Genomic DNA, 27,264 nt, shown 5'->3' on the forward strand with positions numbered 1-27,264 from the left:
AACAATACATTGTATGGGTCAAAATAATTGATTTTTCTTTTATGTCAAAAATTATTAGGATATTAAGTAAAGATCATGTTCCATGAAGATTTTGTAAATTTCCTACCATAAATATATCAAAACTTGATTTTTTTATTAGCAATATGCATTGCTATGAACTTCATTTGGACAACTTTAAAAGGTGATTTTCTCAATATTTAGATTTTTTTTGCACCCTCAGATTCAAATAGTAGATTTCAAATAGTTGTGTATCGGCCAAATATCCTAACAAACCATACATCAATGGAAAGCTTATTTATTCAGCTTTCAGTTTTGTGGTCCAAGGTCACACTTAATAATCACACTCATAATTAATGTCTGTATACAACTCAAATGCACATAAGGTAGTTTTCATAAAAACTTGCCTTCATGATTTATTTACGCATTAACAGTAATTAACAGCCGAGGAAGAAGGGTCTTATCTAGCGAAACAATCGGTTATTTTCATTTAAAAAATACAATTTAAATACTTTTTAATCTCAAATGCTCGTCTTGTCTTTCTCTCCCTGAACTCTGTGTATTCTGGCTCAAGACAGTTAGGGTATGTTGAAAAACTCCAATCATATTTTCTCCCTCAACTTCAAAAATCATTTCAAAATCATCCTACATTGCTGAAGAACAGACCTAGTCTGCAAAGAAGATCAAACACCCTTAACAAAAAAGGTAAAACAGCGGTATAGGACGATTTTGAAGTTGAGGGAGAACATGAGATGAGAGTGTTTTGACATACCCTAACTGTCATGAACGAGCAAGACAAGACGAGCATTTAACATTAAAAATGATATAATTGTATTATTTTTATGAAAATAACCATTCGTTTTGCTAGGGATCGATAGGGCTGGGATCATTTACAACCGCATTTAAACATTTTGGAAGTTCAAACTCGGGGCACCATAGCGGTCAACATTGTGGAGAAAAATCCTGAAATGTTTTCCTCAAAAAATATAATTTCTTTACGACTGAAGAAAGAAAGACGTGAACATCTTGGATGACAAGGGGTTCTGGAAGTTGTAGAAGTGGACTTCTCCTTTAACATTTCCAGGCTGTTTTTAGTCTCAGTCTATCTCTGTTTTGCAGTATGAGCGCTACCAGCGATACGCGGCGGAGGAGTGTGTTCTTCAGATGGGTGGAGTTCTGTGTCCCGCTCCAGGATGTGGTGCTGGTCTACTTCCTGTGGATGATGGCAGGAGAGTCTGCTGTGAGTTAGGGAATGGACTCGGCTGTGGGGTAAGACCTTCTCCACTCACCTCACATCAGCTTTCACTATAATATGCAAAGTCCACTATCAGTAAGCCATTTGTAGGTCAGTTTCTCTAAAAAGATAAAGCTGTTGCTCTTAAAACACTGAAATGGTAAACTCTGTTTGTTTGTGTGTCCCCACCAGCCCGAAAAGTCATTATTTCTGTTATTATTCCATTTTATGGCACAAGTGGTGCAGCAATTACACACTTCACCTTTAATATGTGTTGGGTTGCATGCAATTAAGTATGAACTATATAAAACAGTTTTGTAACAGTCTGACATGACAAGCATCTGCAATTTTACAAACTTTTTGACCGGGTATATGCCAGTTTGGGATGGCATTCATGTGTGAGACAACTGTTTTTTCTTCCCTGCCCTCTATCGCTTGCATACTCCACTCGTCCAATCACGCACGATTAAGATGTAATTACCACACAATTTGCATGATGTTTTCTAATTAGCCAGTCGATTAAAGATTAGGGTGCAGTTCAGCTGCCATTAGCACTGACTGATTGCATGTTTGCAAACACAAACATCATCATTCCAGTGGGACGAAACCCCGTATCTGTGCTTCTGTCTGTCTCTGTCAAAGGTGCAGCATCCATCACAGAGTGCTGCCTAAAAGCCCTTTGTTTTCACGGACAGTGGTTTTGAGCTGTAGACGGCTATTAGACCTAGATGTATTTGCCAGAGAATTAATTTGATTAATTACATTGGTTTTGTGTGTTTCACACAAAGCAGGGTTTTAGGACACAGGGGCACAATTTTGGTAATAGGATTTCAGAGCAAAACAAAACAAGAGCACCTTCACACTCATACTTTTTCTCAATTGTCAGACTTTCAAAGTAAAATAAAATCTCAAAATAAACAAAAGTACACTTTATGTAACCACATGGGCAGTGGTTTTGAGCTGTAGATGGGAATTCGATTAAGACATATTTGCCTAAGCTGAGATTAATTCAGTTATTTATGCTGATATGTTGTTAAAAGGTGCTGTATGTAATTTTTTAACTGTACTAAAGCATAAAAATACCATAATGTGTTTGCAGATGTTTAGGAAACATCTGCAAACAGCCAGTTTGCAGTTATCCTACTTTAAAATGTGATTCTGTGTCAGAATGTCTGTTTTTGTTTTGGTCTGTTCGATTCCTCCCGCTGCCAGTTTATTCAATAGTATATCAACACACTGGGTTGCCAGTTGCCGAAAAACAGCGTATTGCAGCCATGGAAGAGATTGCAGATTACAAAATCTATGACCAGAGAAATATTAAAACAACCCATCAACTTAAGTGTAAGGCTCATCGCCTTCTGTTGTTAATTGTGCTTGTTCCTGTTGTATGTCCTCAGTCTGGCAACCCATGTGGGTGTCAAGTCTGAGGAGGACGCGGCGAGAGAAATTAACTCTCTTTTGAAACACTAGCTGTCAATATTATTGCACCTGGAAGTATTGATCTAAAGAAATTCTTAAAAAAAAGTTTTGCTAACAGGATTATAAAACAAAGCTTTCTAATATGTTTCTAATATGAGTTATTTTAAGAGATCTTTCAAAATAAAATGGAAACAACATTTTAAAAGTAAAACTAAATAAATTTGGTAACAGAATTTCAAAACAAAACACAGTGGGCAAAGTATTTGTTCTGGTTTGTTTATTCTAAAACATTTTTGGAAAATGCTTTCAAACAACACAAACAACAAAACTTTCAAAATAAAATAAATTTGGTAACAGTTTCAAAACAAAATGTGGTGGCTAAACTGTTTTTTGTTGTCGTTTTGTTTTGTTTATTGTTTTGTTGATACATTTTTGCTAAATATTTTATAAGACTTTCAAAATAAAATATATTTGGTAACAGAAGTTCAAAACAAAATGTGGTGGTCTAACTGTATTTTTTTCTTTTTTTTTTTTTTCTTTTTTTTTTAGTTTTGTTAATTCTGATGCATTTTTGCAAAGTAGTAAAGACATTTTAAAATAACATAAATGTGGTAACAGAGTTTCAAAACAAAACGTGGTGGCCAAACTATTTTTTTTTTTCTTTTGTCGTTTCGTTTTGTTTATTCTGATACATTTTTGCTAAATACTTTATAAGACTTTCAAAATAAAATAAATTTGGTAACAGAATTTAAAAAAAAAAAAACATGGTGGCCAAACTGTATTTTTGTTTTGTTTTGTTTTGTTGTTTATTTTGATGCATTTTTGCTAAATACTTTATAAGTCTTTTTTAAATAAAATAAATTTGGTAACAGAATTTCAAAACAAAATGTGGTGGCCATACTGCATTTTTTTTTTTATTCTTTTGTTGTTTTGTTTTGTTTATTCTGATGCATTTTTGCAAAATACTTTATAAGACTTTTTTTAAAATAAAATAAATTTGGTAACAGAATTTCAAAACAAATGTGGTGGCCAAACTGTATTTTTGTTTTTTTGTTTTGTTTTGTTTATGCTGATGCATTTTTGCAAAATACTTCATAAGTCTTTTCAAAATAAAATAAATTTGGTAACAGAAAAAAACAAAAAAAAAAAAAAAAAAACGTGATGGCCAAACTGTATTTTTTGTTTTGTTTTGTTTTGTTGTGTTTATTCTGATGCATTTTTGAACAAAACATGGTGTCCAAACTGTATTTTTTATTTGTGTGTTTGTTTGTGTTTTGTTTTGTTTATTCTGATGCATTTTTGCAAAATACTTTATATGACTTTTTAAAATAAAATACATTTGGTAACAGAATTTCAAAATTTTGTATTTTGGCCAAACTGTATTTTTTATTTTTTATTTTCTTTTGTTGTTTTGTCTTTTGTTTTTGTTTGTTTGTTGTTTTGTTTTGTTTGAATAAAATCAATTTGGTAACAGGATTCCAAAACAAAATGTGGTGGCCTAATAGTATTTTCTGTTAATTATTCTCATACGCTTTTGCAAAACACTTCAAAATAAGATCATTTGAAAACAGGATCTTACAACAAAAACATGTGATGGACATCATAGATAGATGGAATATGGGATATATCTATACACAACTATGGTGGATAAGCAGTGAATTATAATACTTTCTGATGAGTTTTTGATCATAAGATCACATTGGCTAGTGATGTAGTGTACTTTCAGCTTTGATTTCATAAGCCTTCACTGTTGTTTTTGGAGTGTATTTGTGTGTTTGTTCATAAGTTGGGAATTTCGAGAGCTCGTCCCTTATCTTCTAACCATACCGACTTTTACAGTATCAGTTTGAGAGCAGCGTGAGAGAGTGAGCGTGTGTCCGGTTTCTGACAGTGACGGCGTGGTCAGCGGCACGTCTGTGAGCCGCAGATAAAGGCTTTATTGGAGTTGGCGTTAATGAACCGTCGGCACCGGCACACACACATATAGCGACGATGGCACATAAAAACACAGACACAAAAACGTGGGCAGTTTTTACACGCTCTGGACCCGAGGGACACCTCGCAACCTACCTGTCCTACTTCGCTTACAGAAAAATCAATATATCCCCTCTCTATATCTCCTCTACCGTTTTATACAGCCTTCCTCTCTTTTGTTTGGGGGTTTAGGGGCCCTGTATCAGCACTGTGTGTTGAATACTAGAGTTGATCTCGCTGTAAGCCGCTGGCAATAGAGCGATTTCTTTTTTTTTTTTGCGTGTGTGATTTCAGGAGGGTTTGTTGCTGTGGTTTGTGTGTACAATATGTGTGAAATATCAGCTTTCAACATCATGAGAAGCAAGATTAGCTCACTGGTCTCTAGTGATACTGAAAATTCTGGCAACCTTGGCGATTCAAGTGCCATGCGGAACTGACTGAGCTACTGGAACAACTGTAAAAAAAAAATATATATATATATATATATATATATATATATATATATATAGGAATATGCTTTACAAGAAATTACTGTTTTCGGTCGTTCTACGTAAGAATTTCACATTTAATTCAGTGTTTTTTTGCTTTTTCTTTGTCTTGTGTGTGTGTGTGTGTGTGTATGAAATTTACTGTTTCTAAGTAAAACAATAATTTTTATTTAAGTAAATTTTGCATTTAATTTGTTTTTATGTATATTAATTCACTGCATTATTAACTTAAATTGTTCAATTAAAGTTTTATTTTTTATATGTTGTACAAGTTATTAAAAAAAAGTAACATAAATATAAAATGTTTCTTTATATTATGACTTTATACCGTAATTCAGGCTACATAATTGACACTGTTATTTGTAACCCCCTTTTTTTTTTTTTTTTTTTTTTTTTTCTTTTTTTTGGTCTGTTCTAGTAGAACTTTTAGGATGTTATTATATTTTTTATCAAATTTAATTGAACTATCTCTTTTATTTTAGCTGTTTAAAACAATGAAAAAAATAATGAAAAAAATGGTGTATAAATTACTATTTCACAAATGATTACAAGGAAACAGCAAGTAACACTAATATAAGTTAAATATTTTTTAACTTTGAAAGTCATTTTGTAAAGGTTAAGCATCTCCTTTTGCTGAGATTCTTATGATTTTATTTTATTTTATTTTTAATAAATAATTAAATTAAATATTTTTATTTTATTTTATTTTATTTTTATTTTAAAAATTAAATTAAATATTTTTATTTTATTTTATTTTTAATAAATAAAATAAAATAGAATAGAATAAAATAAAATGTTTAATTTGAACCAAATCTATAATAAAAATAAAATAATGGGGAAAAAAAATAATAAAAGTGTACACAAATTTCCCCCCAGGAATCTAGCATTAAAATAATATAAAGTAAAGTAATAATGAAGTAAAATAAAAATAAAAATAAAATACCAAACAGAATTCTCTAATAAAGATGTATTATTTATTAATTAATTAATTAATTAATTAATTATGCAATTTTATTTTATTTTATTTTATTTTATTTTTTTTATTTTATTTTTTTTCATATCTTCAGAAATCTATGCTCACCGAGACTGGTTTTATATTTGGGAAAAATACAGTAAAATTGTGAAATATGACAAATTACAATAAATGTTTTCAATTGTAATATATTTTAAAATGCATTAAAATATTTATTTTATTTTATTTTATTTTATTTATTGTAGACTCAAAATAAAATAACAGTCAGAAATCTAGAATAAATATTTATTCATTTTTTTATTTCATTTATTTTCATTTATTTTCATTTATTTTCATTTATTTATTGTCATCATCATATTTTTTAGTCTTTTATGCTCACCAAGGCTGCATCTTTGATTAAAAAATACAGTAAAATTGTGAAGTACAGTATTACAATTTACAGTAATTGTTAGAGGAAAATAATAATAATAATAATAATAATAATAATAATAATAATAAGCACAACACTATCAATGAAAAATGTGCAATTGTCAGTGGTTTCCTCTGGAAATCTAGCAATATCTCCTGATTTCAAGGAAAATAAAATGAAAAAAAAAAAAAAACATACATACATATAGAAACTCTAAGAAAGTATATATACAATTCTTCGAAATGTCTACAATTAAATAGTGAATTTGCCTAGTTTAGTTTAAGATTTAGTTTAAAAATAAAATAAAATATTTCATTTGACCCAAATCCAAAGGTAGACAAGCAATATTTTATTTTTTGCATCTTCTTTTCACTCCTCTTTTTAACTTTGTTGAAAAATAACAAAACCTCAACTTGATGTTTCATAGTTTCAGACCCTGTTTTGTGCCCTAATTGTGGTAAATGTCAGGTAACTAGATGAAGCGTGCTTTTAAAAGTGGCATGTTTATGGGTGGTTGCGGAGTGAGAAGCCGTTCTGTACAATCTGTCTGTTCTCTCATTGTCTGTGGCTCTGTTCTTTCTCTCGCGCTGTGTTTGGAGCTGCTCTGAGGGCTGGGGACAGTGAGCCAGGTGTCAGAAAGATGCTATTATTGCCTTGAAGCCGTACATTTGGGTCAGGGCTGTGAGCGTGTGTTTGTGAGAGAGAGATCAGTCTGGCAGATGATCAGAGAAGTCTCTCTCTCTAAGAGCTCTTTCAGCGTTTCACTCTGACGTTCTTATTTAACACACATCAGACTGCCACTGTCAGATCCTGTCTAAGTCTACACACACACACACACACACACGCAAACAGAGTTGACTGCGTTTATAAATGCTGGAGCAAAGATCAAAGCATCCTATAGCACAGTGCCCACAATGCTTTGTTCGTGTGCAGCATGTATAAGTCACAACATCTATGACAAAATGTTCTCTATTAATGTGTGTTATGTAGTAACTGCAACTTTAGTTACTCAGATAGTGATAGTCAGCAATCTAGCAAAATAAAATAAAATAAATAATGGAAAATATACACTGAAAGTTTGCATAATTGTTTTCCCTTGGAATCTAGCATTAAAATAAAAAATAAAATAAAACAATATTTTTTTATGCTCACCAAGACTTCATGTATCTGATTAAAAAAAAACATAAATGAAAACAAACAATAAAAAAAAAAAAATTATGAAATATTATTGCAATTTACAATAGTTGTTTTTTTATTTTAATATATTTTAAAATGTATAAAAATATATTTTAATTTATTGCACAATTTTTTATACATTTTCTGCTGATTTAAAACAAAATAAAATAAAATAAATCATATGAAATCATGGAAAAAACTACTGAAAAATCAAATTAAATTAAATTAAATTAAATTAAATTAAATACCAGTCACAAGTTAAAATTTTTTAAATAAGTCTTTTTTATGCTCACCAAGACATTTATTTGAAATGCATTTATTAAAAAAATATATATACATATAAAAATGTACAATATTTGTTTTCTATTTTAATATATTTTAAAATGTTTATTTACAAATTTTCATACATTTTATGATGATTTAAAATAAATAATAAAAATAAAATAAAATAAAATAAATCATAAGAAATCATGGAAAAGACACTGAAAGTTTGTGCAATTGTTTTTCCCCAGGAATCTATAGCATTAAATTAAATAAAATGAATCATAAGAAATCATGGAAAAGACACTAAAAGTTTGCATAATTTTTTTTTTTTTAATTAAATTAAATTAAATTAAATTAAATATCAGTCAAAAGTTTTTTTTTTTTTTTTATTTTTTTTTTTTTGCTCACTAAGACTTTTATTTGATTTTAAAAAAATAATTAAATAAATAAAATAAAATAATTTAAAAAATAAATTTAAAATGTAAAATTATCTCACCAAGACTCCATTTATTTGAAATGCATTTATTAAAAAAAAAAAAAAAAAAAAAAGTAAAAAGTACAATTGTAAAATATTATTACAATTTACAATATTTGTTTTCTATTTTAATATATTTTAAAATGTTTATTACACCAATTTTCACAAATTTCTGCTGAATGAAATGAAATGAAATTAAATTAAATTAAATTAAATTAAATTAAATTAAATTAAATTAAATTAAACACTTTTGGTGCAAATGTGCAATCATCAGTAGTTTACCCTTGGAATCTAGCATTATTTCCTGGTTTGAAGGAAAATAAATAAAACTAAACTAAACTAAACTAAACTAAACACTATCAATGCAAATGTGCAATTGTCAGTGGTTTACCTAGGGAATCTAGCATTATTTCAAGGACAACAAAACAAAACAAAACAAAACAAAAAAAATAAAAAAAAATAATTAAAAAATATATTTTTTGATTTTAATAAATAAATAAATAAATAAATAAATCCTAAGAAGATATGTAAAAATCTTTAAAATGTCTAAAATTAAATAGTAAATGTTAGTTTAGTTTAAGAAAAATATAATATTTAATACACTTACAAATTATTTTTTTGTCAGTACAATAGCTGTTGTGTTTTCTGCTTTTTTGTCCGACGAATAGTTGAAAAAGCTATGGAATTTCATTAGTCAAATGGTTTGGTTCAATTGGTCAATTAGCTCACATACTTAAACGTAATGCAGGAGTGATTGATGTTGAGCTTTGTGAATGGCAGGCGTTCTGATTCTAGAGTGTTCTGTGCAGTTCTGTGTTTGCATATTCCCTCTTGAGATGCATATTAGAGACGAGAACTGACTTGCCAATTCAAAAATCACATCGCTCGAAAAGTAAAGACACGGAAACACTTTGTTCAGGACGGCAAAGTGGCATTAATTTCACACTAAGAAGGGTTTCACACTGTTCCACGCTCCGCATCAAATACATCCTTCCCGTCTCTCACGACGCCGTAGAAAATGAGCGCGCTGGAGAAGGACACCAACGATGTGGGTAATAAACATGAATGGTGGCACATCTGAGAGAGAACAAATGAGAACAGGGGTGAAAAAACTAGAAAGAAGTGGCTGTCAAAAGAACTCTGTTTTCTCATCATTACTGAGGACGGGGAAAACAAAGAAGCATCTGTCTTTAGACCTTGAGAGGAGGATCTGTCATGAGCAGCAGAAATAATAAAGCAAAAAGATGATGTGATGCTTCCCTACTTCACAAGTCTGCATCTCTGAAGAAATACTAAATCAGTAGAGCTTCAAAAGAGCTGTAGAGGAACAGTATGCGAAACCCCTGAGTAATACTTACCTGCTTAAAGCGCTTGCTGACGGGACGGGCGTGGAGATCTGCTGCCCCCTTGTGTGCGCTTTGGATGCTGCATGAATATGTATTGTGCTACTTGTGTCATAAACTGTAATTGTAAAATGTATGATAATTTAAAAAGGTCGAGCCCTGTCAGATTATTTGTTTTGAAAGCATCACAGAGACAAAGAGTGAGCAGTTTTTAGAGAATTCAACCTTAATTCTAGTCAGTGTTGTTAACTAAAACATAAACTATTAAAGCATTTTTATTTATTAAAATATAAATATTAGATGAAAAAATAAAACTAGAAATGTAGCCTTGACAAGTAAGTACTAAAATGAAAATAAAAGGTTAATATTTAAAATAATATATATATATATATATATATATATATATAAGGACATAACAAAATTACTAAATCATGTAATAAAAATATAAAACGTTTCTTTAAAACACAAAAAAAATACTATAATAGTATACAAATAATACTAAATTACTGGAATAGTGAAAGTATTTTATTGTAAAGATCATCTGCTTCGCCTGTAAAGACAACATAAAATTACATTAGCAACACATTTTCCATCCATTAAATTACATATTTCATAAAAACACAATATTGATCATCAAGTAAAGTAGGGAAGTACTTGATTTTAATCCATTAAAATCAGGAACTTATTGGATCGTGAAGATAAAGAAACATTAAACAATAAAAATCCATCCAAAATAGCATCCATCTGCAATCCAAGACTGCACATCGTAAAAAATGCACAAAATGAATAATAAGTAGCCGTAAAGGTAACACTTCATTTTGAAACAATATTAAAACAATATTAAAAAAAAAATGTAATGCATTAATTGTATCTTGTAATGCACCTTATAATAGCATGAGCTCAGTTATAATACATTATAATATTTGTATATTTATTGTTACACTTTTAGAAAGTATGATGCATTAAACACTTGACTAACATCTGATTTCAGATGTAACATGGACTCTGCAAATACTTTAATTCATTTAACAATTATTTATGAAAATATGTAATACTTTTCTACATACAGTATGAATATCTATATAGTGTATTACACAAAACCTTGAACCTCTAACACTTGCACTCTTCTGTTTCTATTCGGTCTACTTTTCTATTAATTTCTTTAAAAAAACACTTGACCTACTAACACTAGCACTCTCTATTCTATTTCTATTCTCTTTTTTATTTCTTAAAAAACTTGATTCTAACCCTAGCACTCTATTCTATTTCTATTCTATCTACTTTTCATTTTTTACAAAACATGACCCTCTAACACTAGCACTCTCTATTCTATTTCTATTCTTTCTATTTTTTTATTTCTTTAAAAACTTGACCTTCTAACACTAGCACTCTCTATTCTATTTCTATTCTGTCTCTTTTTTATTTCGTAAAAAACTTGACCTTCTAACACTAGCACTCTCTATTCTATTTCTATTCTGTCTCTTTTTTATTTCGTAAAAAACTTGACCTTCTAACACTAGCACTCTCTATTCTATTTCTATTCTGTCTCTTTTTTATTTCGTAAAAAACTTGACCTTCTAACACTAGCACTAGCTCTATTCTATTTCTATTCTATCTACTTTTCATTTTTTACAAAACTTGACCCTCTTAACACTAGCACTCTCTATTCTATTTCTATTCTCTTTTTTATTTCTTAAAAAACTTGATTCTAACCCTAGCACTCTATTCTATTTCTATTCTATCTACTTTTCATTTTTTACAAAACATGACCCTCTAACACTAGCACTCTCTATTCTATTTCTATTCTTTCTATTTTTTATTTCTTTAAAAAACTTGACCTTCTAACACTAGCACTCTCTATTCTATTTCTATTCTATCTCTTTTTTATTTCGTAAAAAACTTGACCTTCTAACACTAGCACTCTCTATTCTATTTCTATTCTATCTACTTTTCATTTTTTACAAAACCTGACCCTCTAACACTAGCACTCTCTATTCTATTTCTATTCTCTTTTTTATTTCTTAAAAAACTTTACCCTTTAACACTAGCACTCTCTATTCTATTTCTATTCTTTTTTTATTATTTCTTTAAAAAATTGATTCTAACCCTAGCACTCTATTCTATTTCTATTCTTTCTACTTTTCATTTTTTACAAAACATGACCCTCTAACACTAGCACTCTCTATTCTATTTCTATTCTCTTTTTTATTTCTTAAAAAACTTGATTCTAACCCTAGCACTCTATTCTATTTCTATTCTATCTACTTTTCATTTTTTACAAAACATGACCCTCTAACACTAGCACTCTCTATTCTATTTCTATTCTTTCTATTTTTTTATTTCTTTAAAAACTTGACCTTCTAACACTAGCACTCTCTATTCTATTTCTATTCTGTCTCTTTTTTATTTCGTAAAAAACTTGACCTTCTAACACTAGCACTAGCTCTGTTCTGTTTCTATTCTATCTACTTTTCATTTTTTACAAAACTTGACCCTCTAACACTAGCACTCTCTATTCTATTTCTATTCTCTTTTTTATTTCTTAAAAAACTTGATTCTAACCCTAGCACTCTATTCTATTTCTATTCTATCTACTTTTCATTTTTTACAAAACATGACCCTCTAACACTAGCACTCTCTATTCTATTTCTATTCTTTCTATTTTTTATTTCTTTAAAAAACTTGACCTTCTAACACTAGCACTCTCTATTCTATTTCTATTCTATCTCTTTTTTATTTCGTAAAAAACTTGACCTTCTAACACTAGCACTCTCTATTCTATTTCTATTCTATCTACTTTTCATTTTTTACAAAACCTGACCCTCTAACACTAGCACTCTCTATTCTATTTCTATTCTCTTTTTTATTTCTTAAAAAACTTTACCCTTTAACACTAGCACTCTCTATTCTATTTCTATTCTTTTTTTTTATTATTTCTTAAAAAAATTGATTCTAACCCTAGCACTCTATTCTATTTCTATTCTATCTACTTTTCATTTTTTACAAAACATGACCCTCTAACACTAGCACTCTCTATTCTATTTCTATTCTCTTTTTTATTTCTTAAAAAACTTGATTCTAACCCTAGCACTCTATTCTATTTCTATTCTATCTACTTTTCATTTTTTACAAAACATGACCCTCTAACACTAGCACTCTCTATTCTATTTCTATTCTTTCTATTTTTTTATTTCTTTAAAAACTTGACCTTCTAACACTAGCACTCTCTATTCTATTTCTATTCTGTCTCTTTTTTATTTCGTAAAAAACTTGACCTTCTAACACTAGCACTAGCTCTATTCTATTTCTATTCTATCTACTTTTCATTTTTTACAAAACTTGACCCTCTAACACTAGCACTCTCTATTCTATTTCTATTCTCTTTTTTATTTCTTAAAAAACTTGATTCTAACCCTAGCACTCTATTCTATTTCTATTCTATCTACTTTTCATTTTTTACAAAACATGACCCTCTAACACTAGCACTCTCTATTCTATTTCTATTCTTTCTATTTTTTATTTCTTTAAAAAACTTGACCTTCTAACACTAGCACTCTCTATTCTATTTCTATTCTATCTCTTTTTTATTTCGTAAAAAACTTGACCTTCTAACACTAGCACTCTCTATTCTATTTCTATTCTTTTTTTATTATTTCTTAAAAAAATTGATTCTAACCCTAGCACTCTATTCTATTTCTATTCTATCTACTTTTCATATTTTACAAAACTTGACCTAACACTAGCGCTCTCTATTCTAATTCAATTCTATTTAGATTTTTGTTTTATTTCTTAAAAACTTGACCTTCTAACACTAGCACTAGCTCTATTCTATTTCTATTCTATCTACTTTTCATTTTTTACAGAACTTGACCCTCTAACACTAGCACTTTCTATTCTATTTCTAATCTATTTTTTTTTTAAATGTGACCTTCTAACACTAACACTTTATATTCTGTTTCTATTCTCTTTTTTATTTCTTTTAAAAAAAAATTGACCTAACACTAGCACTCTCTATTCTGTTTCTATTCTATCTATTTTTATTTCTTAAAAAAACTTGACCCTCTAACACTAGCACTCTCTATTCTATTTCTGTTTTGTTTTAATTCTTAAAAAATTTGACCTAATACTAGCACTCTATTCTATTTCTATTCTATCTACTTTTCATTACAAAACTTGACCCTCTAACACTAGCACTCTCTATTCTGTTTCTATTCTCTTTTTTATTTCTTTAAAAAACTTGACCTAACACTAGCACTTTATTGTATTTCTATATTTTCTTCTTCTTTTTTTTTTTTTTTTTTTTTTTTACAAAACTTGACCCTCTAACACTAGCAGTCTCTATTCTATTTCCATTCTATTTTAATTTCTTTTAATTTCTTAAAAACTTGACCCTTTAACACTAGCACTCTATTCTATTTCTATTCTATCTACTTTTCATTTTTTACAAAACTTTACTCTCTAACACTAGCACATTCTATTTCTATTCTACTTCTTTATTTCTTACAAAACTTGAACTTCTAACACTAGCACTCTATTCTATTTCTATTCTATACTTTTTTTTTACAAAACTTTACTCTCTAACACTCACACATTCTATTTCTATTCTATCTACTTTTTTATTTCTTAAAAAACTTGACCCTCTAACACTAGCACTCTATTCTATTTCTGTTCTATCTACTTTTCATTTTTTACAAAGCTTGACCCTCTAACACTAGCACTCTCTACTTATTTCTGTTCTATTTACATTTCTTTTAATTTCTTTAAAAAACTTGGCCATCTAACACTAGCACTATACATTCTATTTCTATTCTATCTACGTTTATTTTTATTTCATAAAAAATACCTGACCCTCTTATACTAGCACTCTCTATTCTGTTTCTATTCGGTCTACTTTTAATTATTTTTCTTTATTTAAAAAAAAAAAAAAAAAAAAAGGAAATTGCTACATGTACTGTGTTAGACTAACCTGGGACATGTCATAGCAATTATATATTTTGCTGTTTTGTTGTCACTTTGGATAGAAGTATCTGCTTCCATGTAAATGGAAGTTAAGTGTTACCATAAATAAAAAAATTCTAAGCAACATACACTTTCCTGTTATTTCTGATCAGTAGAAGAGCTGTGGCCTGTATCGGTCAGTACTAGTAAATGGTTTGCTGTTTGTGTCAGTTTGTGTTTTGCAGAAACTGTAAGGCTGAGTATCACGAGGGTCCCTGCAGACAGAGGACAGACACTGCAGCAGGAAGTGCCCTACAGGTAAGGACTTCACACTTTTAATTTTACTTCATCACGTATGCATGGACACAGTTCAATTTATGTTGGCGAGATATCATCAGTCATCCCACAAGGTGAAAATACTCCCCATCTGCTTGAATATTCTCTCTTTTGGGTCGAGCAGCCCAGAGATTACAGTCATAATGGTGTCAGTGCAGGACAATGCCTACAAGCCATTCACAAATCACCTGATTCATAAAAGAATCATAAAAGAGAGGAATTTAAAGCTCTTTAAGATCAAATCTGTCTTTCTCACTGTGCTGTGTTTGATCCCTGCTGTGTGTGTGTTTCAGGGTTATATTGTAGATGAAGAAGCCGCTCTTCGTGCCCGTTGGGAACAGGCATCGCAGGAGACCATAGCCGAAACCACTCACCCCTGCCCCAAATGCCAAGTTCCTGTGGAAAAAAATGGCATGAGTTGTTTTACATTTATCTAGTTTGTCAGACACTCAAAATAGTATACGACCATACTACTCTTATTATTAGTAACTGACTGCATGTAATATGGATAATGTAATCATGAGCTTGTAATTAGATTCGATTACATAAGTCATACACAATAGTCATAACTCTTTTTTTTATTGCATGATTGCATAATATTGACACAATGCCAGTAAATTATTCATATTTATTTTTGTTTAAAATTTTCCTTTCTAAAAAAAAAAAAAAAAAGGGTTACACAGTGTGTTTGAAAAGTCTTCTAGATGCTAGAATTTATGAAATCCATTTGAATTTATGAGCAGATCATCTAGGGGTCGCAAATCCTTTGTTAAAGACCCCTAATCTAATTCATTATCCACAATGTGCATTTACATTTTTATTTTAGTGTGACGAACAAACCTAAAATAATATCAGTGATTTTTAACATTGGCCATTTATATTTCCTAAACACAGTTCAACACAGTTCAAACAAACATAATATTTACAGTATCTCACAGACTGCTCAGTCATTGGTTAATTATCTTTGTTTTTACCTTTAACCTTGCACTGTAAAGATGTGATTATCTCCTAACAGTATGGATAATGATCCCCTCGTGTCTTGTCCTCTGTTATCTTGCTCAGGTGGCTGTATGCACATGGTGTGTCCGCGTCCGCAGTGTAAGTTTGAATGGTGCTGGCTCTGTCGTGTGGAGTGGAACAGAGAATGTATGGGCAATCACTGGTTTGGTTGAGTCGGATACGCTCTCACCACGAGCTTAACTCAGGAAATGAAGCCAAATGGAAACCTTGCAGGACGCTAGAAAATCATTAGCAAGTTGAATCATAATCACTGTTACTGTTGTGAGGTACATATCATGAAATGCTGCTGACATTCAAAAGTATCTGTGGTAACCACAATATTTTGGCTGTGATGGAATAAAATTCTACTGTTATTCTAGTAAAATGTTTTCATAAAATCTTGAGTCATCTTTTCCTTTAAGTCAGTGAATTTCAACATATCTGATTTGCTAATGGGAGTGTTGTTGTATTACTGACTATGCTTGATAACCACAATGACAATGTTCCAGGTTTTTCTCACCCCATTCTAGAAAATATTATTAATTCCTGTGATCAAAGCTGAATTTTCAGGATTATTACACCAGTCTTCAGTGTCACATGAACCTTCAGAAATCATTCTTATATACCAATTTGCTGCACAAGAAACATTTCTTCCTATTATAAACATAATTTTGTGGAAACTGTGATATATTGAAAATGTAAATCTTTTAATTAATTAATGAAATAATGTCATGCATCCTTACTGAACTGAGGTATAGAAAAAATAACAAAAAAAAAGGTAATTGCAACTTTTTATCTCACATTTCTGACTTTTTTAAAATTGCATGATAAAAACTGACATTTCTGAGTTTTTTCTCAGAATTGTATGATATAAACTTACAAACACAAGAAATAAAGTCAGAACTGTGAGATATAAACTTACGGTTATGAGTAATATAGTCAGAAGTGCAGGATATTAACTCGCAAATCTGAGAAATTAAGTCAGAATTGCGTAATATAAACTTAAAAAATGTGTTATAAAGTCAGAATTGTGAGATATAAACTCACAATTCACGAAATAAAGTCAGAATTGCAAGATATAAACCTACAGTTACGAGTTATAAAGTCAGAATTGTGAGTTGTCATAATTCTGACTTTATAACTCGTAACTGTAAATTTTTTCAGAATTGCGAGAAAGAAGCTCACATTTGTGAGCTATAAAGTCAAAATTGCGTGATATAAACTTGCATTTGTGAGTTATAAAGTCAGAATTGAGTAATATGAACTTAATTCTCACCTTTTTGTCAGAAATCGAGATAAAAACTCAAGTCTGACTTTTTTTCTTAGAATTGCAATATAAACTCAAAAATTGTTATAAAGTCAGAATTGTGAGATATAAACTCACAATTCTGAATTTTTTCCTCAGAATTGCATGATATAAACTCACAATCACAAGAAATAAAGTCAGAATTGCAAGATATAAACTTACAGTTACAAGTTATAAAGTCAGAATTATGTGAAATAACTCAGTTCTGACTTTTTTTTCAGAATTGTGATTTTTTTCTTTTTTTCAGAATTGTGTTATAAAGTCAGAATTGTGTAATATAAACTAAATTCTGATCTTTTTGTGAGAATTCAAGATAAAAACTCAATTCTGACTTTTTTCTCAGAATTGCGATATAAACTCAAAATCAGAAGAAATAAAGTCAGAATTGCGAGATATAAATTTAGTTATGAGTTATAAAGTCAGAATTATGTGAAATAACTCACAATTCTGATGTTTTTCAGAATTGCGAGAAAGAAGCTCACAATTATGAGTTATAAAGTCAGAATTGCGTGATAAACTGCATTTGTGAGTTATAAAGTCAGAATTGTGTAATATTATATATTATATTTTATTGTGTAAATATAATAATATCCTTTTTGTCAGAAATACGAGAAAAACTCACAATTTTTTCTCAGAATTGGATGATATAAATTCACAGTTGCAAAAAATAAAGTCAGAATTGTGAGATAAAACCTCTTTTTTTGTAGATGTGTAAAAAATTGCTCTGATGAATATTCTTTTTAATTATGATTAATTATCAAACTCGAAAATATCTCACTATGGACAGTTCATTAGAATTAATGGGATATTCTACATTCTCAGGGTTAAGAACTGTATGTAGATTAAAAATAAACATGTTTTCGGTGTATGTTTATTATGATTTTATTTGACATGAATATCAGCTTGTCTGCTTGTGTTGTTTTCTATTTCTGATGTAATTTGTCATCTGTCAAAGCATGATGTCACTGCATTCCTGACATGTCAATCATTTACAGCTCCAGTCTCTCACTGCTGTCTGCTCATCACTATCACCAGGGCTGGATTATGAACCGGACCATCGGCCAGCGTTCAGAGAAAATGAACACCAAGGCCCTCAAATCCAGGCCAAGGCTGAAAGGATCAATAATAACTAGTTTAAGCTACTTAACTCCAATATTCATCTGTGTTTTGTAATTTTATGCTTATTAGAGGTTTATGTTGTTAGATTAGCAACATCTAACACCAAAGTCCATTGAAATCAATTGATATTTAGTTGCTTGCAATGTAAATTGTTACAAATCTGTCACTGATGAGGTTCCTTGTTAGCATGCTGCCTTAGAAGACAGCTAGTTTTGTTTCAGAACAAGTCCACACAAGCCTGCCTGTGTGTTTTGATGGTTATTATCTGTTACAACAGGGCACTCTGGCATACTGGTGCCATAAATGGACCCTAAACATAATTCTGTACTGTTGCCTTGTGACCTCTGGTAAAACATTGAGATAAATGTTAGTTCATTATGATTTATTACATGGAGGGTGTAACTGGATGTTTAACACACATGTGCTTAATGACTCACAGTAAAGATTAACTGAGAAACAAATCTTCTAAAGACAAACACAGCCTGTTATTAAACATGTCAAGAGCACTCCACTCGATATGCAGGCTGTACTGATGTCAAACTGCTGATTTTCTGCTCAGTTTACGTTTTGGGCTGAAAGTGCACTCTTTCAGCATCTTAAGATAGAAGAGGAGATCTTAAGGCGCTCTCAGCTAAATACAGTGGAAGAATGAAGAGATTCGGTCGAGTTGGACCTGACAGGCCTGATAACCTTGAGCTTGAACTGACCGATGGAGTCTCTAGTCAGGTGAGAAAACAGCTTTCAGTCTGCTATATATTTCAGTATGTTTCATTATCTCATACAATGTTAATATGCCAACCTTCTGACATAAATAAATGATCTGTTTTGTACCTTTATAATATACTGACAAGTTACAACCACCAGTAAAACCATAAGCCACATGCACAATCAAGGCTGAGATAAATATTAATATACTGAAGTTGTACACAACATCATGATGACACTAAAATAAGACTAGAAATATTCATTTTACAACTTAAGATATAACATACAACCCTAACGTACATACTGTAACTAATAACGTGAAGAAAAAGAAGAAGAAGCAGTTATGAAAAACCACTTAAGTCACACAGGAAATCCTGGAAATTTTAAGTTATGGGTTTTCACTGTAAATTAAAAGTTTACTTGTTCTTATTCACTTTAAATTGTAAATTAAACGGTATTTCACTGCAAAATTACATGGAATTTCTTGTTAGATTTATTAGAGTTTTCACTGTATAGTAAAGAAACTTACTGCTAACCAGTTAACAGTATATTGCAGTTACAAATATGGACTTTTACAGTGGTTGCTCACATTTTAAAGGGGTCATCAGATGCCCGTTTTTTACCTTGCCAAAATCAGCTCTGCAAAAATCATCTTGTTCTGGTCGAGGTTGCTTTAAATGTTAATGAGCTCTGCTCACCCCGCCCCTCTCTTCTCTCTGTGGAGTGACGAGCCTGTTTACTTTAGCTGCATTTAGCTGCGTTTAGCCGCTAAACTTGCTAACTAGCACGTTATTAGGACTTAAGGCAATCGCAAAGATTCATAAAAAAATCCCCTTATACTCACTTTTGCTGTAAGTGAATCTGGATCACGATTGATTTGTGTGAACATAGACGGATATATGTAGATCGGGAGGCGCATTCCCTTCCCAAACAAACGTAATCCACTGCATGTTCAGCTGCTCAGATGTTGGGAGTAAATGACGACGACTATGTTCATTATTACACCCAGCAACACAACACCTCAATATGAGATATTCTTGTCTAACTTACATTCCTGCTCCAGCGTCGAAACAATGGAGGTTGGACTGTTACAGCTGATCTGAGGTAAGACACTCATGTCAATCAACTATGGTGGGAGCGGTCTCTGTCAGTGTGATCAATTTGAAAAAGGGGATAATATTTTTACAGATTAATTAAAAAACACTGCATGGATTTTTATCATTATAGGGTAGATGTGTACATACACTGTCAACACGCATTAATATTCAAACAACACGTAAAAGTGAACTTCGCATCCGATGACCCCTTTAAACTATTGTGTCATTTAGTGATGTTTTTACTCTTTTGTGTGTAGTCAGTGCAGCCAGCCATTGCTTCTCCTGCATCTGTGGCATCAGTTAAAGATGTGGGATGGTCAGTCACTCACCTGGCGTCCTATGCAAGAGGCCGCTGGAAACATGCTGCCCACAAGTCTGTCAGGAAGAAACACACAGGTATTTATAACAAAAACATGTTACATTGGCCAACTTAATTTTATTGTGTAAATATAAACAAACTTTGATTTTCATGGCTGTAACACCCAGTGAAAAATACATTTCTTTCATACTAAGTAATACTGCAAATATATATACCTAATATAGCTGCAAGCGGTGATTATTGGAGTTAAAGCACTTCAAGGCATTTAAGCACATATGAAAAAAGACATTATTTAGCAAGCTTGTAACCACCTAAATCAATGATTTAAAAAGCATTTTTCATAAATCCAGGTCATTTACCATAGAAATATTATGTTTTTTAACAGGTACAACTGTGATAGCGTAAGCTGTGGTCCAATCCCCTTAAAACTTTGCATGCTGGTTTAGAATGTTCTCACCAGGTTTCGTGAAGTTTTTTTTCTTTAGGGTTTATGGGGTAATTTTGGGCAGGCCCCTTTTCTAAACGACCCCATTGGAGCTTCCCAAAGGGTAAATTAATTTTTTTTTTTTTTTTTTTTTTGATAATTGTTGACCTAGAGAGTCCAGAGAATTGTACTACAGTGTTTTTTACCAGATTGAGCAAAAAACCTAGGACTAATTGGCAAAAGTAGGTTTTTTACATCATCTCAGTCATTTAACAAGTTCTATAATATATTACGAAGATCTTGTGCATGTGTGAAAAACCGTGCGACGTACGATTGTTTACGCCCTTGAAAAATGCTATATTGTCTCCCAGCGATTTTTTTTTTCAAATTTGCCTTTTTGGGGCTGAGTTGAACAGGCCCACCAAGTTTCGTTCCGATCAGCCTCTGTTGACCTTGTCTAACAGGTGCTTATTGGCCAATGTCGGCCATATTTTTTTAGATATACAAATGTCTTTATAGACACTTGGGGCACTTCAGAACAAGACCGTGCACACCTATTTTCATGTTGATAGGATAAATCTTTGTGCAGTTATAGCCATTTTTATGGGGGTTTTTTCCCTCTTATAGCACCACCAAGTGCCCAAGCTTCGCGATTTTTTACTATGACCTCAGATTGAGCTCTTACATACTGTAAGTGTTCTTAATTTGGCGGAAATATCTCCTTCTGTTCAGGAGTTATAGGCATTTTACTAAAAGTGGCCCTGCCCCTTTTAAACAATTTGGTGCCGCTTTGCGACGGTGAGTCGGAAGTTCAGCATTTTTTGATAATTATTGATATTCACTCTCCAGAGAATCTTTCTGCACTGGTTTGGTTCCGATCGGGTGAAAACATAGAACTAGTTTGCAAAAGTAGGTTTTTAAAAAAAATCCAAAATACCAGAAAATTTCGCCAAGCTCACAATGAATCTGAGGCATGCGTTTTGTCCGACATGAGCCAAGGATTCCAATGAAGGCTGTGATTGACGGTTTAGGAGTTATGACTGAATTTCTACTTTTGTTTGCTGTAGCGCCCCTGTCAGGCCGATTGGGGCGAGCCTTGGTGACATTGTTGGCGGTGTGAGTACTACCATCCCTCCAAGTTTCAAGTCTCTACGACTTATGGTTTGGTCTGCAAGATCAGTTTTATGTGGAGATTACTGATCTGTGATCTGCTAAAGGGGAACCACTACAAGACCGATATTATTTAAAGATCATACATCAATAGTCCTCATCAATAGTGATATTAAAAAATATTTTAAGCTTAACATTAAGAAATGTGCATTGTGCACAAGTAGTACTCCAAATAAAGTTTAATTACAATTTTTATATCAGTAAGTCTCAAGCGATATGTCAGTAAAAATGTTAAATAAATGCATTTTAAATCCATTACTTTTTTACTAGGGACACTCCAAAAAAGAAGCTATTTAACACTGTCACATCAACTTTCCTTTTAATTACAATGTTTAATTGTTTGGGAATTGAGAATACTAATTGTTAAAGTTTTGCAAACAAATTTTTTGTCCAATCTTGTTTGATACAAGGCTTCAGAAGCCCAGCATTCTGTGATTATTGTTGTCTGATTCTTTTTTTCATGACTGGTCATACATTTTCAATAGGAGATCTAGACTGCAGGCAGGCCAGTCTGGTACATTCACTCTGTGCCCACACTGTTGTTGCACATGCAGAATAAGTCTGGCATTGTCTTGATCTAATAACCATGGACTTCCCGTGAAAGACAACATCATGAGGGCAGTATGTCTCTGTATGATCCCAATATATGCCTCTATGTCAATGGTGCCTTTGCGCATATGCCAGTCACCCATGTCGTTTGCTCTGCTGCACTCCCATACCATAATAGATGTTTACTTTTGCATCTGTCGCTGGTGAAAGTCTGGATGGTCCCTTTGGTCTTTGGGAATGAGAACAGGACGTCCATTTTTCCCAGGAACAAGCTGAAATGACTTATCTGAGCACAGCACACATTTCCACTGTCTTTTTGACCATCTGAGATGAGCTCCGGCCCAGAGAACCCCTGCAGCATCACTGCATAGAACTAATGTATAGCTTTCTCCTAGAGTAACAGAGATACAAGCTGCATTTATGGATGCAGCGACAGATTGTGTTAAAGGTGATATATCATGAAAATCTGACTTTTTCCGGTTTTAAGTGTTATAATCTGGTCCCTGGTGCTTCTGTCAACCCAGAAAATAGAAAAAAATAACAACCCAGTAAATTTTTTTGGTAAGCCTTTCTCTGCAAGCTTGTGAGAACACATGCTGCTCTGATTTCATTCCCCTGTGATGTAGTAAGGGGATCTTATTATAATATTACCACCTCTTAATCATGCTAACTGTTCTATTGTTTGCTGCACAGACGAGTACTGTTTAGAGTCCCAGCCTCAGAGGAGACAAGAAAGCAGTGGATTTATTGATTTATTTATGGTATATTACACTGCTGCCACACACATCTAATATAAACATGCGATTTATTTACCTGTTCAGACATAACTGACTGTTTTTGTATCTCATGTGTTTTTAACATAAACTTGTGTTTATTTGACAGTTTAAGAGCAATAAGACATGAAAGAGAACTTAGTTTAGTACTCACATGCTGTATGACAGCCACTTTCTGTGCGCTTACTTCTGATGTATACACTCAGAAAACCCCAGTATCAGAAGTTTAAACTGACAGGGTTTAAAACATTTTTTTTCAGCGCAATAGACATGATAATCAAAATCAAACGGATGTTTTTTGAGAGCATAGCTGTAAAGGCACACCTCTATTCTGGCTGGAAAAGGGGGCAGGGAGCAGCAGCTCATTTGCATTTAAAGAGACATGCACAAAAACAGTGTGTTTCTGCTTCCACTCAAAATAGGCATTTCAAAATGATATAATAAATGATCTGTGGGGTATTTTGAGCTGAAACTTCACAGACACATTCTGGGGATACCTGAGACTTATATTACATCTTGTAAAAGGGGCATAATAGGTTTCCTTTAAGTGATAACAGTTGTCCAAAATACTGAACCCATGTGGCCGTGTTTCACAATGCAGCATGATGGTTTCTTGTGCAATGCCATCTGAGGGCTCAAAAGTCAAACGCATTCAACTGAGGTTCCCCTTCAGTCGTTTCACTACGACGTTACATATGGGAACTCGCTTGAGTGACCAATCACCTCTGAGCTTTACAGAAAATGCCAATGAAATTGGCGAGTGGAGTTTGCGTGCAACGCCACTCCTCCGTACATACGGGTATATAAGATGGCGGCGCGCATCCACTCGTTCAGGGGCCAGTTGCATAAAAGGTTAAGACTAGTCTTAAAAGTAAGCCAGCTATTTTTTCTTTAAAGCTGGTCGTCATTATTTAAATTCAGTTACATAAAAATGTAGATTAGTCTAAGTTGAATCCAAAAAATAAGACTGATTACCCTTTGGCTAACTGCTAGCTGGTCAAACTAGCTCTTAAGACACTGTCTTAACATAGAGGCTAATTTTATGCAACTGGCCCCTGATTTTCGCTTTGGAGCCTCACCGCTACGAGCCTGCTTTTTTTTTGTTTTCATAGAAAACGAAACTCCTGCAGAGTACGCTCTCTCAGAACCAGCGCATCAGATTACCGCTGCGGTTCAAGATTCCGCGAGCCGGCTGCCTGCAATTCATCAAAGAGGAACGTGCCGGCTTTCTCGCATTCCAGTGAGTTTCTGCGCACAGATTGTGCCGCGTCCTCCCTGGGCGTACCGGGATCTAAAAGAGCAATTTCCTTGCGGTCGTTGAGAGCCATTGTCCCGGTATGGCTTTCCGACCGTGCGTTTCTGGGTGCGGTGGTTTCCTCACCTCCGTAGATGGTCATGATCGCTGTCTCACGTGCCTGGGCCGAGCGCACGCTGAGGCAGCGTTTGTGGATGGTTCATGGTCTCATTGCAAGCGTATGTCCATGGACACGTTGAGGTCCCGCCTCTCGTTCGCGAGACGGCTCCCCTCGTCGTCTTCCCGCGGCAGTTTGTCGGGCCAGAAAGACTTTACGGCTGCTACGGCGAGGCGCTTGGGCGACCTCCAGGTGACGGTGCAGAATGCTCCGCCGGGCAAAACCCCGCGGGCTTCCGCTCCACCGTGTGGTCCCGTGGTGATGCCCAAGCAGTCCGCTCCCCCATCTAAAAGCGGGCCCAGCATCTCTTTTGGTGCTCCCCCGGAGGAAGAGATGTCTATCTCAGCATCAGAGGGTGAACGGTCGGCAGATGAGGCGGGCGCTTCGGCGAAGCAGCGCCCCTCCGCGGTCGCTGCTCCGTCCGAGGCGGACGCCAAACTGTCGGGCTATGCTCCTCCGGGCCGCCAAGGCGATCGGGCTGGAGGTCCCGAAGGTGCCTCCTCCCGATCCCTCGAGGCTGGATGATTGGTTTCTGGGGACGAGGTCTGCGGCACCGCCGCACCGCCCCCGGTGCCTTTCTTCCTGGAGGTGCATGATGAGCTGGTTAGGGCATGGCGGGCCCCTTATTCGGCTCGTTCACGTCCTACCTCCTCAGCCCTCGCTACCCCTGACGGCGGGGCGGCCAGGGGGTATGAGGGGGTCCCTCAGGTTGAGCGTGCGGTTGCGGTGCATTTATGCCCGCAAGACGCTGCCACCTGGCAGGGCTCTCCGCGCCTCCCGTCCAAAGCCTGTAGGCTTTCGTCGGCCCTTACCGGCAGAGCCTACAGTGCTGCGGGCCAGGCCGCCACTGCCCTGCACGCCATGGCCACCCTGCAGATCTACCAGGCCAAGGTGTTGAAAGAACTGCACAAGGGTAGTCCTGACCAAGTGGTGATGCAGGAGCTGTGTGCGGCGACGGGAAGCTGGGAAGAAGGTAAGTGCCGCCCAGCACGGCCAGACTGCTCTCCAGGACGTTCATCCTTCTGGGACCAGTCCCCTTCCCCTTCCCGCAGGCTGCCCCACCGCAGTCACGTCGGTCAACGCTCCGCTGATCCCACTGGCGACCAGGCTGGCGGCCTGGCTAGAGCTGCCCAGCCCGTCCCGGTGGTTGATCCGGACGGTACGTCTCGGCTACGTGATTCAATTCGTCAGGCGCCCGCCCAAGTTCAGGGGCGTCCTTTTCACTTCTGTCCGCTCGGACACGGATGCCTCTGTCCTGCGTGCGGAGATTGCTGTCTTGCTGGCGAAGGACGCAATCGAGCCTGTCCCTCCAGCCGAGATGAAGTCGGGTTTTACAGCCCCTACTTCATCGTGCCCAAGAAGAGCGGTGGGTTACGACCAATCCTGGATCTTCGAGTGTTGAATCGGTCCCTTCTCAGGCTGCCGTTCAAAATGCTCACTGCGAAACGCATCCTTTCGTGTGTTCGACACCAGGATTGGTTTGCAGCCATAGACCTGAAGGACGCGTACTTTCACGTCTCAATTTTGCCTCGACACAGACCCTTTCTACGGTTTGCTTTCGAGGGTCGAGCGTATCAGTACAAGGTGCTCCCATTTGACCTGTCCCTGTCCCCCCGCGTCTTTACGAAGGTTGCGGAGGGGGCCCTGAACCCGCTATGGCGGAAGGGCATTCGCATCCTCAACTATCTCGACGACTGGCTCATCATGGCTCACTCGCGAGATCAGTTGTGCGAACACAGGGACCTGGTGCTCCAGCACCTCAGCCATCTGGGCCTTCGGGTCAACCGAGAGAAGAGCAAACTCTCCCCAGTGCAGGGGATCTCTTTTCTCGGCATGGAGCTGGACTCGGTCAATATGACAGCCTGCCTCACCAACGAGCGCACGCAGTCAGTGCTGAGTTGCCTGAAATCATTCAGGCACAAAACAGCGGTCCCTCTCAAAATTTTTCAGAGGCTCCTGGGGCATATGGCAGCCGCAGCTGCAGTAACACCGCTCGGCTTGCTTCATATGAGACCGCTTCAGCGCTGGCTACACGATCGAGTCCCGAGATGGGCATGGCACCATGGCACACTCCGGATTTCAGACGCGGCTGAAATCGCTGCGCGCCATTCACATTCCAGGGGAGCTCAACCGTGCAGCCGATCAGCTCTCATGGCAGCCCACCCACCCTGGAGAATGGCGACTCCACCCCCAGACAGTCCAGCTGATCTGGAGTCGATTTGGCGAGGCCCAGATAGATCTGTTCGCCTCCCCGGAATCCTCCCACTGCCAGCTCTACTACTCCCTCACCGAGGCTCCCCTCGGCAGGGACGCACTGGCACACAGCTGGCCTCCGGGGCCCAAGTACGCCTTTCCCCCAGTGAGC

At 34.7% G+C, this 27,264-nt stretch overlaps 2 protein-coding genes across 3 annotated transcripts in view; both read left to right on the plus strand.

Annotated features, from left to right (window-relative positions):
* prkn (parkin RBR E3 ubiquitin protein ligase) overlaps positions 1-17,125 on the plus strand; it is a 154,624-nt gene extending 137,499 nt beyond the window's left edge. The window contains 4 exon segments of the mRNA XM_051126514.1: positions 1,117-1,266; positions 14,922-15,008; positions 15,320-15,437; positions 16,089-17,125. Of these exon segments, the coding sequence (XP_050982471.1) occupies positions 1,117-1,266; positions 14,922-15,008; positions 15,320-15,437; positions 16,089-16,198 (465 nt within the window). The 3' untranslated portion in view covers positions 16,199-17,125.
* Positions 17,126-18,334: 1,209 nt separating this feature from the next.
* si:ch73-193i2.2 (transient receptor potential cation channel subfamily A member 1) overlaps positions 18,335-27,264 on the plus strand; it is a 34,065-nt gene continuing 25,135 nt past the window's right edge. For both annotated transcript variants that reach the window (XM_051125184.1, XM_051125185.1), the window contains exons 1-2: positions 18,335-19,176; positions 20,510-20,648. In XM_051125184.1, coding sequence (XP_050981141.1) covers positions 19,099-19,176; positions 20,510-20,648 — 217 coding nt within the window. In that variant the 5' untranslated portion in view covers positions 18,335-19,098. The remainder of the gene's footprint in view (positions 19,177-20,509; positions 20,649-27,264) is intronic.

The sequence above is a fragment of the Labeo rohita genome, chromosome 13 (assembly GCF_022985175.1).
Source record: "Labeo rohita strain BAU-BD-2019 chromosome 13, IGBB_LRoh.1.0, whole genome shotgun sequence".
In the NCBI taxonomy this organism is placed as follows: Eukaryota; Metazoa; Chordata; class Actinopteri; order Cypriniformes; family Cyprinidae; genus Labeo; species Labeo rohita.